At 41.4% G+C, this 14,372-nt stretch overlaps 1 protein-coding gene across 3 annotated transcripts; it reads right to left on the reverse strand.

Moving 5' to 3' along the window:
* Positions 1 to 75: 75 nt before the first annotated feature.
* LOC129836795 (polycomb protein suz12-B-like) lies at positions 76 to 14,234 on the reverse strand. 3 transcript variants are annotated; one of them, XM_055902926.1, is made up of 17 exons: positions 13,966 to 14,234; positions 13,337 to 13,481; positions 12,983 to 13,029; positions 8,724 to 8,788; positions 8,236 to 8,304; positions 7,911 to 7,960; positions 7,663 to 7,748; positions 7,304 to 7,538; positions 6,743 to 6,848; positions 6,385 to 6,490; positions 5,933 to 6,110; positions 5,387 to 5,475; positions 5,000 to 5,143; positions 3,326 to 3,483; positions 2,783 to 2,981; positions 2,361 to 2,461; positions 76 to 2,032 (listed from the first exon to the last, which is right to left on the reverse strand). In XM_055902926.1, exons 2-17 carry the CDS (start codon positions 13,464 to 13,466, stop codon positions 1,705 to 1,707), a joined length of 2,091 nt encoding a protein of 696 aa, XP_055758901.1. In that variant the 5' UTR covers positions 13,467 to 13,481; positions 13,966 to 14,234; the 3' UTR covers positions 76 to 1,704. The 3 variants fall into 3 exon arrangements, with proteins under 3 accessions (XP_055758901.1, XP_055758900.1, XP_055758899.1); XM_055902925.1 differs by lacking the exon at positions 13,966 to 14,234 and having other exon boundaries at positions 2,382 to 2,461; positions 13,337 to 13,951; XM_055902924.1 differs by lacking the exon at positions 13,966 to 14,234 and having other exon boundaries at positions 13,337 to 13,950.
* Between the last annotated feature and the right edge of the window lie 138 nt (positions 14,235 to 14,372).

Consider the following 14,372-nt stretch of genomic DNA (forward strand, 5'->3'; position numbering starts at 1 on the left):
TCTACATTTTCTGAATATATTAAAATGTTCTATATTTTTCATGAATGTTGATATCAGTTGAATAAAGAAAACTGACAAGGTCAAATGTATTTTATTTTAAATATAAAATCCCCATATCCAAAGTTTATAACATAATTCACGACTTCAACGGTGGTTTGTCAATATGGTGAATTGATTGTTTTCTACCCTTATATCCAGCCGATCAAAAACGTGCATAAAGGTACAAGGAAGTAAAAGACTGGTCCATGGAGTTGAGGGAAAAGGTGTGCAACGAAGCACCAAAACTACTGCTTTTGTTCAATTTGTGCACTCACACAACGCAAAAACACAGCTAAGGCTTATACACCGCTTGGCATTTAAAGTTTTGAAATGATGCAGCAACAAAAAAAAAATGTGCGCAGAACTGAGAAACTTACTGAAAATCACCCCCTTTGGCATTTAAACAGAGCCTAATAGTAGGATAGACACATATCAACTAGGACCCATTTCCAATGAACAAACAGCATATTGCCTTTGAAGAAAAATCCTACATGTCCATAATCAGTGATAATCAGGTTCACAATGGGATATAGCTAGATATTGACATTATTACAATGTATACAAAGTGTCTGTAAGGAGTGTTGTCCAACACTTCCTATCTCACCCGTTTATGAAGATCAATGAACATCAAAAACAGCTTGAGTTCCAGATGTCCCTCAAACCTAGTTAACCATAATACAGGTTCCAGCATGTCATAAAACGTCCATAGGTTGTAGTCATGTTATCTAGGGTGTATTCATTAGTGCACACAGTAGCAAACCGTGGCAAAACATTTCACAACAGAAAACATTTTGCAACAAAAACAAGAATTTCCTATTGGACAAATACAGGTAGGTCCCGCCCCGTTTTGTCCCGTTTGCTTCCGCTTGGTTCCTAGTGAACACACCCCTGTAGAAGAGCTAGGTAGTCTACATAAAAAGGGCGAATGTGCTGGCAGTTTGTGGTTCATCTTGGCTTAATATCCTCAAGCTATGGATGCAAAGAGTAATCCGGTCGTGTGGAAAAATAGTCCACTGTTCCTTCTTTACTCAAGATAGTATCAACAGAAACATGAGAATCAACATACATCAAATCAAAACAAATAAAATCCTGATAAGGATTCCGGGGATTCAAGACAGACGGGGTGAATCTGACAATTGATGCAGTTGCGCAGAATAAAATTAAAATGGTGATTCAACTCAAGTTTAAAACAATTCACTAATACAAATTATTACCAAGTGCTAACAATACTCAAATAAAAGGATCATGAGAGCCAAACAGACTGGGTTATGGAATACAGATAATCAGGAGTGACAATGTTACCAATATGCATGACTTACTGTATATCCACTCAATACAGTTTCTGATTACAACGTGATAACAAAGGGAGTCAAAGCATGATTACAATACCTTTCAAGTGATTCCCCTAGTTTCTTCACACCCCCGAAACCACCAAGAATCACTAAAACTGTCTCACGGTGCATAATGACTTGGTAAAACCTCACATTACAGTGAGTCTTCATATGCCTGTGTTGTGTGTGTAGCTATATTTGTATGTCTTGAGTCAATACAAGACAATCCTCCATTGACATCTTCCTCCCACCTAGCTAAGCACCAAGGGTGACAGTTATAACAATGAAAATGAATGGGTCGGATCGACTGCTGCCACCAAATGCCATCAGTTCATCAGTCAGTCACGGAGCTTTTTGTCCTCTTGCCGTGCTTGGTCCCACCACCCCCGCCAGAGCTGCAGGCGATTGCGGTGCCATTGCAGGCGCCCTCCATGAGGGCCCGGTCAACCTGGTCGTCCGCCCCAGCGTCGGGCAGCTCCTCCTGGATGTGGCGGAGGCGGGACATGGCGCGGTCGATGGTGGCCACGGAGACCAGGTTGAAGTCGTGCATGCTGACCAGGTGCAGCAGAAAGTTGCGGCAGAGGTTGCGGCGGGCGATGTAGGCGCCGCACTTCTCCACGAACTGCATGCTGGCCTGGTTCATCTGGTTGTCGGCTATGAAGCTAGATACGGACAGGAAACAGAACACAACGGGAGGAAATGAGGTTAGAATACTGATTTACTAGAGAGAATAAGTCAGATTAAGGACTACTTTTTAAATACATTATGCTATTTTATTTGTATCACATGTTAGATATAAACTCTCAAAGTGTCATGGCTTTATGTGGATTTCTAAATTACAGTAACATAAAGATGACTATTTTTATCCTTACTTAGAGACCATTTATAGCACATGTTAAGAGGTAAACTCTTCAAGGTGATGTGGCTGTATGTGTATTTCTAAGTTATCTACTATAGTGCCGTAAGAGGCTAGTGATTAGAGATACATACCCACAGCTTTTAGGTACATACCCATGCTTCATGACGTGCAGGTTCCACAGCTTCATCACCTCCTTCTCGCCCTCGTTGACGTCTGTGAACTCATCCAATTGCTGTGGGTGGAACACTCATAAATTAGTCTACCAACACAACCAGAAGGTACGTTTTAGTATATGGAAGCAAAGCACAGCTGTAGTTCAAGCAGACACTCATTTCTGTTGGCTTCATATAGGGTGTAATCCTATCTTGAGATGCTCGAATTTCATACATTGATATCAATGGGATACTCATTTGACATGCATCTATCTAAAGTTAGGATATGGGCCATTCTGTATAAACATCAGGCAGTCAATTGTTATGTTTTTAATTCTCTTCTCTTCTACTCCATTGTACATAATCTCGGTCTGAGTAACAGTGTGAGCAGAGGGACTGACCGTGGCGGTCTTCTCTCTCAGCCACTCAGGGTCTCTCTCGTCCTCGCTGTCCACGTCCATCTCCTGGGGTCTGAGAGGCATGCAGCTGTCACTGTGGAAGTACAGGCGGTTGTGTCCGCTCACATAGGTCCTTTGCTGCTCCAGCTCCCCATCCTCAGACTCCAAGAACTCTGACAGGCTGGGCTTCGTCCGCTTGGGCCTACAAGACAGGAGCAATGGATTAGGGGTCAGATGCTGTGGTTAGGTTAGGGACACACCCGCAGGCAAGCTAGTGGACAAATATTACACATTCTCAGCTAGCTATATGGCTGTGATGGTACCATCTAAGTGAGGATATATGAAATACGTCAGCCAATCAAAATTGCAGTTTTACTTTTTAAGCATACAGCAAATACAAAAATAATTTCACATGATTACCCAGGAGGCTGAACATAACCAAGGGAATCTTTTAACTTCAGTGCTTTGATTCTGAGATGCAATCCTTGCTACTGGTTGACTGAGGGTGAGAGCCAGTGAGATGAAGACAGGAGAAGCCTTCTTTACCTGCACACCAGTACGTGTGTCACAGCAGTCCTCTTGACGGGGCCGTTGCGGCTGAAAGCGAAGCCGGGCTGGCTGTGGATGTCCTGGGGGTTTCCCACGTAGGAGCCGTCGTAGCACTCATTGATGGACACGTCTATCCTAGCACCTTTAGGGTGAGGCTGGAGACACAGGGGGACATCAATTCAATTCAAATAACTATTTCTCAAACTCTTAACATTCTTAACTCAAATATTCAACATACAGTATGCCAGGTACTTGGTAGTAGATGGCTTTAAAATCTCTTTGCTTTTAACAGTTTTTTTTTTTTTTTTTTTACCTGTATAGGGTTAATCAAAAGATCAAATTAGCATAAGTTAATAGTTAACATTACAATACATACATTCATTACAGAATTCACAACACACTTAGTGTGTTCCCTCAAGCCCATACTCCACTACCACATATCTAGAACACAAAATCCATGTGTACGTGTGTGTATGTTATCATGTGTGTGTGTATATGCAAGTGTCTGTGCCTACGTTTGTGTTGCTTCACATTTTAAAAATCTTTTACATTTTTTCTGATTATACTGCTTGCATCAGTTACTTGGTGTGGAATAGAGTTCCATGTAGTCATGGCTCTATGTAGTACTGTGCACATCCCATAGTCTGTTTTGGAGTTGGGGACTGTGAAGAGACCTCTGGTGGCATATCTTGTGGGGTATGCATGGGTGTCTGAGCTGTGTGCTAGTCATTTAAACAGACAGCTCGGTGCTTTCAACATGTCAATACCTCTCACAAATACAAGTAGTGACGAAGTCAATCTCTCCTCCACTTTGAGCCAGGAGAGATTAACATGCACACTATTAATGTTTGCTCTCTGTGTACGTGTGCTGCCCTGTCCCTCATTGTGGCAGCTGACCACACGACTGAACAGTAGTCCAGGTGCGACAAAACTAGAGCCCGTAGGAGCAGCGTTTTATAATGGACAGACTTCTACCCACCTTAGATACTGTTGTATCAATATGTTTTGAACATGACCGTTTGCAATCCAGGGTTACTCCAGGCAGTTTTGTCACCTCAACCTGCTCAATTTCCAGATAATTTACTACAAGATTTAGTTGAGGTTTAGGGTTTAGTGAACAATTTGTCCCAAATACAATGCTATTCGTTTTTGAAATATTTAGGACTAACTTATTCTTTGCCACCCATTCTGAAACTAACCGCAGCTCTTTGTTAAGTGTTGCAGTCATTTCAGTCGCTGTAGTAACTGACATGTATAGTGTTGAGTCATCTGCATACAGAGACACACTGGCTGGCATGTCGTTAGTAAAGATTGAAAAATGTAAGGGGGCTAGACAGCTGCCCTGGGGAATTCCTGATTCTACTTGGATTATGTTGGAAAGGCTTCCATTAAAGAACATGTCTGTGTTCTGTTAGACAGCGAACTCTTTATCCACAATATAGCAGGGGGTGTAAAGCCATAACACAAGTTTTTCCAGCAGCAGACTATGATCGATAATGTCAAAAGCCAAACTGAAGTCGAACAAAAACGCCCCCACAATCTTTTAATCATCAGTCATTTGTATCAGTGCAGTGCTTGTTGAATATCCTTCCATATAAGCGTGCTGAAATAGGAAAACGTTCAAACATAAGAATCCTGTACACACACACTCACAAAGCCCTAGTCTCTCACCACGTAATTGAAAATGAACCGGCTGTGGGACTGTTTGAGGTGTTTTAGCAGGCTGTAAAGCTTCCTACAGTTCAAGGTGCACCAGGGACAGTGGAGGTCGTCTCTAGCCTCCGTCTGCTGCCGCGTGTTGTTGTTGTACAGGAACTGCCATGGGACAAAAAGATGGAAGTTCATTACTGGTTTATTAATAACTGAACCATTCTTAGTGATGCTCAAACAAGATTTTGTTTTACATTTAAGTATATTATGCTACCCTTCCCCTGTACTTAGAGGTGTGTCATGATAATCATAACCAGGCGTGTGCTACACATTAGTGATGGATGAGGCGAGTTTCCCCCTTACTATGTAAAGCGATGTGAAACATTTCATATTGGTGCATAAACAGACCTGGTAAAATATACGCAGTTTCTGCCTGGGTTCACACAGGATCTGTTCTCTTTTCATCTGGATGTCTGTGCTGACAGAGGCCTTCACAGCTACAACAGGGAGGGGAGGGAGAAATGAAGGAGACAGAGGTTATTAGATAGCACAAACCATTTTTCGGGACATTATTGTGCTAGTGATGCCGCTGCATGTCGGTCTGGTCAATTTTATTAGAAAGTTAAAGTCATAGTATATTTATGGCTCTAGTATCGGTTAGATGGTGACCAAGGCTGCATTTACACAGGCAGCCCAATTCTGATCCCCCCCCCCACACTAATTGGCCTTTTGACCAATCACATCAGATCGGATTGGTCAAAACACCAATGAATGAAAAAATGATCAGAATTGGGCTGCCTGTGTAAACCCAGCCTTAGATACACACATTTTGAGTCAAGGCAAGGGAACAGTATACTGAAATTGGTGTGAGTGAATCTAATGGGAGGTTACAATGTGTTGTTCCTTTTGGGTAAAAGCCAAGTAAGTTGCTATTGAGTGTGTTGTGTCTCTTACACAGGGGGGCAGATTTGAGTGTGCTGGGCCTGCTCTCCACGGGGCTGGAGCCGTCAGAGTTGCGTGTGGCCAGGGGCTTGGCCACGGGGGCTGTGGACTTGTCGCTGGCGTCACCTGTCCAGCGCAGAGTGAACTGCAGCGTGGGTCCCTGAGAGAACGTCTCGAACGGTGGCAGCCTCTGTGGGAGCAGAGCCGGAAACATTGTCTCAGTACCATCATACACACATTTCGATGTGGAGTGTCCTACTGATAGTATAGTTGTCGTCCCCGACCCTGGTGCTGGAGCTACTGGTTGGGCAAGCTGTTGTTTCAGCTCTGCACAACAACACCGGATTCAATTAATCAACTTCTTATCAAGACTGATTAGTGTAATTAAAATCAGGTGTATTTAGTGCTGGCCTGAAATCAAAGCCTTCTAGGTTGGCACACACACGTGCCTTTGGCACACTCACCTTCCCATCCAGAATGGTTTCCCACGTGGCTCGTTTCTTGCTGACAGGGCAGTCCTCCATCCCTTGCATGGACACTTCATACTCCCCATCCAGCAGCTGCAATCTCCTGCACATGACAGAGGTCACTTATTAACTATACGCGCTGAGTAATGAATTTAACAATGAGTGTGAACAGCTATAGCATATATGTGGTCATGGTTTTAATAAAAAAATATGGGTCAGAGTTTAAAGCACTTTAAAAAGCCAGTCGAAAGCTGCTAAATACCCTTGAGGTCAAAATGCAGCAGCAACTTGGTAATGACAGTTGCCACCTGGGGATAAATGACTACCATTTTGCCATATATGGTATGTTGTTTACCTGTTCTTGTCAAACACGGTCATCTGTGCAACAAAGGTCTCTGTGGTCTCTCCATCTTCTCTGTGGGCGGAGCTTCTCTTCTTTCTGCTGGGCACCTCTGTCACATCTAAACATGTAAAGACACCAAACAAACAAAAACAAGACATTTTCCTCATGAAAATAATGCCACATCATCAAAACAAAATGGTTGCCATATTATTTATATATATATATATACACAGTAGCAGTCAAAGGTTTGGACACACCTACTCAGTAAAAATAGAGAAAAACCCTCGACTATTTTCTACATTGTAGAATAATAGTGAAGACATCAGAACTATGATATAACACATATGGAATCATGTAGTAACCAGAGAAGTGTTAAACAAATCAAAATATATTTTATATTCATAAAAGTAGCCACCTGTTAACTTGATGACATCTTTGCACTCTTGGCATTCTCTCAACTACCTTCATGAGGCAGTGTCCCTACAACTGATCTGCTTTCTCTCCAAACAAACACAGACATTTGATTTTAGTAAGTCATCCAACATCCCCGAGGGTGTTTTAGCAACTACTTGCCTATGTTCTCGTTGGCCTCGCCGTTCACAAGGCCGTTCATGTCCCTCCTCCCGGTGCGTAAGACCCTGAACAGGAGCGAGTAGGACTTGACCATGTGGCTGTTGCTGGGCTCAAACTCGTTACTGGACACCAGCAGGGAGGGCAGGGAGCCAGGCTTGGTTTGGTTGCTGCAGTCAGGATTTAAAGGCACTTGCTTTTTACCTGTAGGCACTTGCTTCACCGGGCAGCTGACATCCTATGGAAAACAATGTTAAAGGAGAAAAGTTAGGATTTAGCTAGGAGGTGAGTTAGGAGTTTGGTTTCTAAACAATTTCACGTGATTGAGACAATGTGAGAGAGAAACGAAGCCTTGTTTTTACCTTTCGTTTTTTATGGCAGACTTTGACAAGTAGCACCTCTAGAGAGACCGAGCTCTGTTCGTTTTCTGAATTCTGAGATGGCTTTTCTGCGAGGGAGAAAGTGTGAGAAAAAAAATGAAGTGTGTCTTATGTTTAATCCTTTTGTCTCTTCCGTTTTTGTACAAATATCACACCAACACATTGGTATAAGGCATACAAATACATTGCATTTGAACATGGTGCAAACAGGAGAGTATTGATGGGCATACCATCCTTATGGAAGAATCCAGTGAAGGTAAGCTGCAGGTGTGAGGACAAGCTAGAAGAAAAAGCAGTAATACACAAATCAGAAAAGATGCAGAGCTGTGGTAACACTCTCAGGCACAAGTCACATATAAGGCTCCCCACCCTTCCCACTGTTTCTCTCCTACTTGCCAGTCTCCACCTCTGATTACCTTAATGTCTAAATAAAGTGAAAACACCTCAAATTAAATACATTTAAAAGAAAAGAAAACTAACTAACTATACGGCTCAAGATTTTTTAAGTTATGATACGCATCCATTAAAACGTATTATACGTCTCATAACTCTTACCTGTGAGATTCCTGCTCTCCCTTCATCTTCTCAACTCTGAGCAGCATGTCATCCACCTTGAAAGTTTTCCTGAGCACACAAGTTCAAGCACAGCACAAATTAGGACCTTAGAAGTGGCTTTAACTTTGATGAGATAAAAAAAAAGTACAGTAGGACCTCAAAGATATGAACATGTCGGGAATGGAGGTCCATAAAATGGCCGTCCGTAACTTTGAAATTATCTTGATAACCGCATCTACCTTTATAGAAAATATAGATAGCGTATGTACACGGGTAAGCAAGGTGTACGCTTGTGTGTAGCCCACATAAGTTTGGTTTTGCATTTAAAACATGTCCCGGTTTGATATTGATCGTTTAGTTAACGTCCAGTCTGTAAGTTTGAGGTTCTTATCTTTGAGGTTCTACTTTATACCATCTCTGATTAATGTCTTACTACCATATAAAAATCATCTGATCCCTTTCAGATCAATCAGAGAACAATATGTTACCTTTTGGCATTTGTTCGAGTGTTTCTGTGGGTCATGAAGGTAAGAGTCCTGTGCAAGAATATAGGCTAAAATGGAAGCATTTGGAGGTTAATCATTAATACACCAGACATTGTGAAAATGAGAAAGAAAATAAAATGACACGTATATATCTATTATTATATATACAGTGCCTTCAGAAAGTATTCACACCCCTTGACCTTTTCCACATTTTGTTGTGTTACAAAATGGGTTTAAAATTGATTATTTTTTTTGTCAACAATCTACACAAAATACTATAATGTCAGAGTGGATTTTTTATTTTATTTTAAATAATCACATTTATGGAAAATAAAACACTAATATATTTTGAATAGATAAGTATTCAATCCCTTGAGTCAATACATGTTACAATCACAGCAATTACAACTATGAGTCTTTCTGGGTAAGTCTGTTAGATTTGTTTTATTCAATTCAGTCTGGTATGAGAACGGTAGCCCCTATCTGCAAAAGCAGGGTGTCTGCCGAAAGCTGAGTATCTTGGCTATTGACCTGTGCCTTAAAATCTTTGGTGTGGCTTACTACCATATATGGGCATACAAATGTATAAGGCAGGCCGAGCCGACGACTTAATTTCAAGATGGCTGCTACCTACATTGCAGTTAGCATAAACAAAATAAACACGGAATACGTCTATACACACCAAAAGTCGGGACTCCACAGATCATGGGGATGTCTTATTTGTCTGGCTGTTTTTTTAATACATGTTTTATATTTAACTAGACAAGTCAGTTAAGAACAAATTCTTATTTACAATGACAGCCTAGGAACAGTAGGTTAACTGCCTTGTTCAGGGGCAGAACGACAGATTTTTACCTTATCAGATCAGGGATTCGATCTAGCAACCTTTCGGTTACTAGCACAACGCTCTAACCAATAGGCTACCTGCCGCCCCTGTGACCTACCGTTATTGATCACCAGCCCCGAGAGTAATAATGTTTATTTTTGTTATTGTCTGTTTCATATTAGTTCACTGTTTGCTGTTCTAACTTTCATCCTTGTAACTTTGAAAAGGCCACTGAACTCTTATGACCATTGTTTTTGTGGTTCTCACCTCTGCCTTTGTCTCCAAAGTGTTACTGTTTGCATTGTGTGTGTGTGTGTGTGTGTGTGTGTGTGTGTGTGTGTGTGTGTGTGTGTGTGTTCTTCACACCTATTTCGAGTCACTGTACAGATAAAGGCCTGTTGTTTTTACTTCACAGTAATGTCGTTTTCTACATTTAGTCAACTGTAATTCTGTGTGTCTTACAACAATATTTTCCTTTTTCCCCTCTAAATATAAATTTTACCCCCTTTTCTCCCCAATTTTCGTGGTATCCAATCGCTAGTAATTACTATCTTGTCTCATCGCTACAACTCCCGTACGGGCTCGGGAGAGACGAAGGTCGAAAGCCATGCGTCCTCCGAAGCACAACCCAACCAAGCCGCACTGCTTCTTAACACAGCGTGCCTCCAACCCGGAAGCCAGCCGCACCAATGTGTCGGATGAAACACCGTGCACCTGGCCCCCTCGGTTACCGCGCACTGCGTCCGGCCCGCCACAGGAGTCGCTGGAGCGCGATGAGACAAGGATATCCCTACCGGCCAAACCCTCCCTAACCCGGACGACGCTAGGCCAATTGTGCGTCGCCCCACGGACCTCCCGGTCGCGGCCGGCTGCGACAGAGCCTGGGCGCGAACCCAGAGACTCTGGTGGCGCAGCTAGCGCTGCAGTGCCCTAGACCACTGTGCCACCCGGGAGGCCCCCTTAATTTTATTTACCACAGAATGGAGGATGCAGACGATTTAGATGATGATGTTTGGGAGCCACCCTTCCCCAGCAAGCGCCCCCCATCGCTATGTCAATCACCCCGTCTGATGGTTCTACATCCACTTTTCATAGACCTCTTGAAAAGGAAAATAAGGACTTGGCACCCTTCGTCCTTACAAAATCGGTTTCCCCAAGACCAAGGTAAACGACATGACAAAGACAGCGGAGAAGGGGACCATACGTTGGAACAGGAATAACAAGCTACTTTTGGTGAAATGGAAGGACACTAGGGAAGTAACCATGCTCACCACAAAGCATAAGGCATTCAATAACAACCATGTCCCAAGGAGGGTGAAAAGGGAAGAATGTCCCCAGTCCTATTTCTGTGAAGGACTACATTGCCAGCACAGGGGGTGTCGACCTATCTGATGCTCCGATAGGCTACTACCAGGTCCTCCACAAGACCAGGAAGTGGTATAAGATTTTTTTTGCCACTTTGTGGACATTGCTACAGTAAATGCTTTCATTCTCCACAAGCAGATGTCCAAAGCAAAAAAGGTCAACCCCCTCTCTCCCAGTTGGCCTTCCAAAAGCAGCTGGTGTTGGAAATGGCTGAAATGGGAGGCCCAAAGCAACCATCACAAGACCCCCCACTCAAGGTGAGCGCCACTATCCAACACACATGCAAAAAGACAAAAGGAAGAACTGCATGCATTGCACAAAACACAGGGGGCGAAAAAGGGTGAAATGCCAGGTCTTCTGCCCGAAATACCAGTTCGCTTTTTGTTTCCTGGCAGAGAGGGACTGCTTCAAAGACTATCACGACACGGACAAGCTATGCTGAAAGTGAAATCTAATCATTTACATCTGGGATGTAAAACGAACACAAATGCAATTTGTAAATAGTTCAGCTTATTTCTATTTTTGCACCCTTTTTAGTGAAGAACATGTGTAACCAACTTTGTGTTTTATAAGATATTTTTGTATATTTTTGAATGCATATCTGTTGCTTTTATATTGTTTTTGTAAACAGTTAATTTGTATGTGGGACCAATATATTGGATATGCCTAGGCTAAATATTCAGGCACTTTTGAGTGGTTGAAAACACTTGGATATCCCCTGTATGTCCCCCGACACCACCACAATGTTTGAGAGAGGTTGGTGTTGTAGAAACTTAGTTTTTATAGTGAAAAATAACTTTTAGGCATATCCATGTGCAATTACCACATTCGGACAATTTGGAGGTTGAAAGGACACTTGAATGTACCCTGGATACCACATAACACCACCACAATGTTTGAGTGAGGTTGATATAGTAGAAATTGTTTTTATACTGAACAAATAGCATTTAGGGATTGCAAATATGTAATAGCACTGGAATCATCTAATTTACAGACATATACCACTTTGAAGAAGTTTAGGGACACTTGGAAACATCCCATGACCACACTTACTAAAATATCTGCCCATTTCTAGTTGTTAGGCCTATCAATGCCATTTTTTTTCCTGATACTGTTCACATTTTGTGGGAGCCATCTGATGTGTTTCCAGCTCTGGGCATCAATAATTATCTTATTGATGAAAGATTACTTTCAAAATATTTGGATTTTAATTTTGTGTGCTTGATCTTGTGTATTCTAAACTATGTAACTCCTATCTTCTGATAATTTCCTCAATCTCCCAGATGTCTTCTTTCCAGATATAGCAATTTTTGGCATGTCAGTATCATGTAATTACACATGAATAGCAGTTCCTTTTGGGAATGTCTATTTAGGTGGAAATCAACATTTTGCCTTTACATCTAAGAGGTTAAATGCTGGAACTGTTTTAAAGTCCCCATTGGCCTCATGGTGAAATCCCTGAGCGGTTTCCTTACTCTCCGGCAACTGAGTTAGAAAGGACGACCTGTATATTTGTAGTGACAATGTATTGATACACCATTCAAAGTGTAATTAATAACTTCACTATGCCCAAAGGGATATTCAATGTCTGATTTTTTCTTCATCTACTGAGGTGCCGTTCGTTGCGAGGCATTGGAAAACCTTCCTGGTCTTTGTGGTTGAATATGTGCATGAAATTCACTGCTCGACTGAGGGACCTTACAGATAATTGTATGCATGGGGTAGTCATTCAAAAATCACATTAAACACCACTATTGCACACAGAGTTATTCCATGCAATTTATTATCTGACCTGTTAAGCAAAGTCTTAGTCTTGCCATAACAATGGGGTTGAATACTTATTGACTCAAGACATTTCAGCTTTTCGTTTTTATTTTTCTGTTAACATTTCTAAAAACACAATTCCACTTTGACATTTTGGGTTATTTTACGTAGAGCAGTGACACACAATCTACATATAATCCAATTCAGACTGTAACAACAAAATAAGGAAAATTTCAAGGGGTGTAAATAGTTTGAAGGCACTGTACATTATGTATACATGTATATTATGGATGTAATATTTGCTTACTGCAATCAGGTTCCTTGTGCGGAGAAATCTGTAGATTTGAGTTGGCTCTGCAAATACATCATAACAATAATCATAGCCTGCTCAATAATCTTATTTTTTATGATTTTAGTAAGAATTTAATAAAATTGTTGTATGAATGTATTCACAGAGCTGTATATGCATGTTATGGTTCCAGGCCCACTTTCTAATAAAATTTAGTCAGAGATAGGCCTAATATTAGTCAGTGTCATTGATATTAGTTGTGAGAAAAGTAGACAACAAAATCCAAATTATACGCTATTGGTTATTTTCAAAGATTTCCACCTGGCTTAAAATCGTTACTTCCTGGTATAAGTAAAAAGTCATGCAACTCACTTTCAAAGGCCTGTAGAAACAACTCATGGTCTGCTTGAATCTGCTCCATCTTCGGCTTCTTCACCGTGGTCATTACAGTTGTCGATGCCGGGTAGACGGCGCCGTTCGCTTTACAACTGGTCCCACTCATGACTTCACCTGAATGCTGTAGATGGTGCATCCATGCAGATGAAACAAACATTATTATGGTCCTTTTCAAAACAAAGCAAGCATAATCATATCAGCTAACGTTAGTTGAGTTAGCAAGCTAGCTAACCTACTTTAGTATGGGCTTTGTATAACATTATATTTTTCCATTTCAACATCCCATAAGACTATGAAAGATCATAGCTAACTACACACATACATATTTTTAGTAAGAAATATAGAGGTAAACACATTGGCTAGCTACCGTAATTTGTATCAAATTCCAGCATCTGGATTTTTGTTAGCTAGTTAGCCAGCAAGGCTAACTAGCTAGCATAAACAAATACTCAAAATGTCCTAAATTATAACTAGATAGCTTAAACGTGTGGGAGTGATATTCGAAACAGGTAAAACACAAAAGTATGCTTTGCTATCTGACTGTACAACACTGAAGCTAACCTTGTGAGCATTAGCTAAGATTAGCAAGCCAGCTAGAGACTCACCAACACAGGCAACCCATGAAATTAGCAAGGAAGCAAGCTGCTGCTAGCTAAACTAGCATAGTGGGTTAACGAGAAGAAATCACAAATGTTGCGGTCCAGTATTCCCTCCAACGATTCACACAAAGTCGACTAGTAAAGTACATCCATCATATTTACATACAAATATTAGATTATGTTATGGATTATATGAAAAACATTAAAACTTCAGATGAGCTACACGTTATGCTAAAATCGTGTGGTCTTTACTGGACATCTAGAAATACTTCTCATCCAATAGAAATTCGAATATGGAATTTGAGACTTGTGATTGGGCAGACACAACTGTAAGTGACACCATCATGTTCGGTGGAAGAGGCAAATTGCCGCTCGCTTTCTTTTGCTTTTCAACGATTTTGCGGGAAATCTTT

This window comes from Salvelinus fontinalis, chromosome 3 (assembly GCF_029448725.1).
Source record: "Salvelinus fontinalis isolate EN_2023a chromosome 3, ASM2944872v1, whole genome shotgun sequence".
Taxonomy (NCBI): domain Eukaryota; kingdom Metazoa; phylum Chordata; class Actinopteri; order Salmoniformes; family Salmonidae; genus Salvelinus; species Salvelinus fontinalis.

Excerpts from the sequence above, each read along its gene's own strand:
- LOC129836795 (XM_055902924.1), bottom strand. The coding sequence starts at position 13,517 with ATGTTTGTTTCATCTGCATGGATGCACCATCTACAGCATTCAGGTGAA. Across the intron at positions 7,539-7,662 it reads TCTGCCATAAAAAACGAAAG|GATGTCAGCTGCCCGGTGAA; the intron begins GTAAAAACAAGG and ends TGTTTTCCATAG. Across the intron at positions 2,033-2,360 it reads TATGTACCTAAAAGCTGTGG|CTTCATAGCCGACAACCAGA; the intron begins GTATGTATCTCT and ends GTCCGTATCTAG.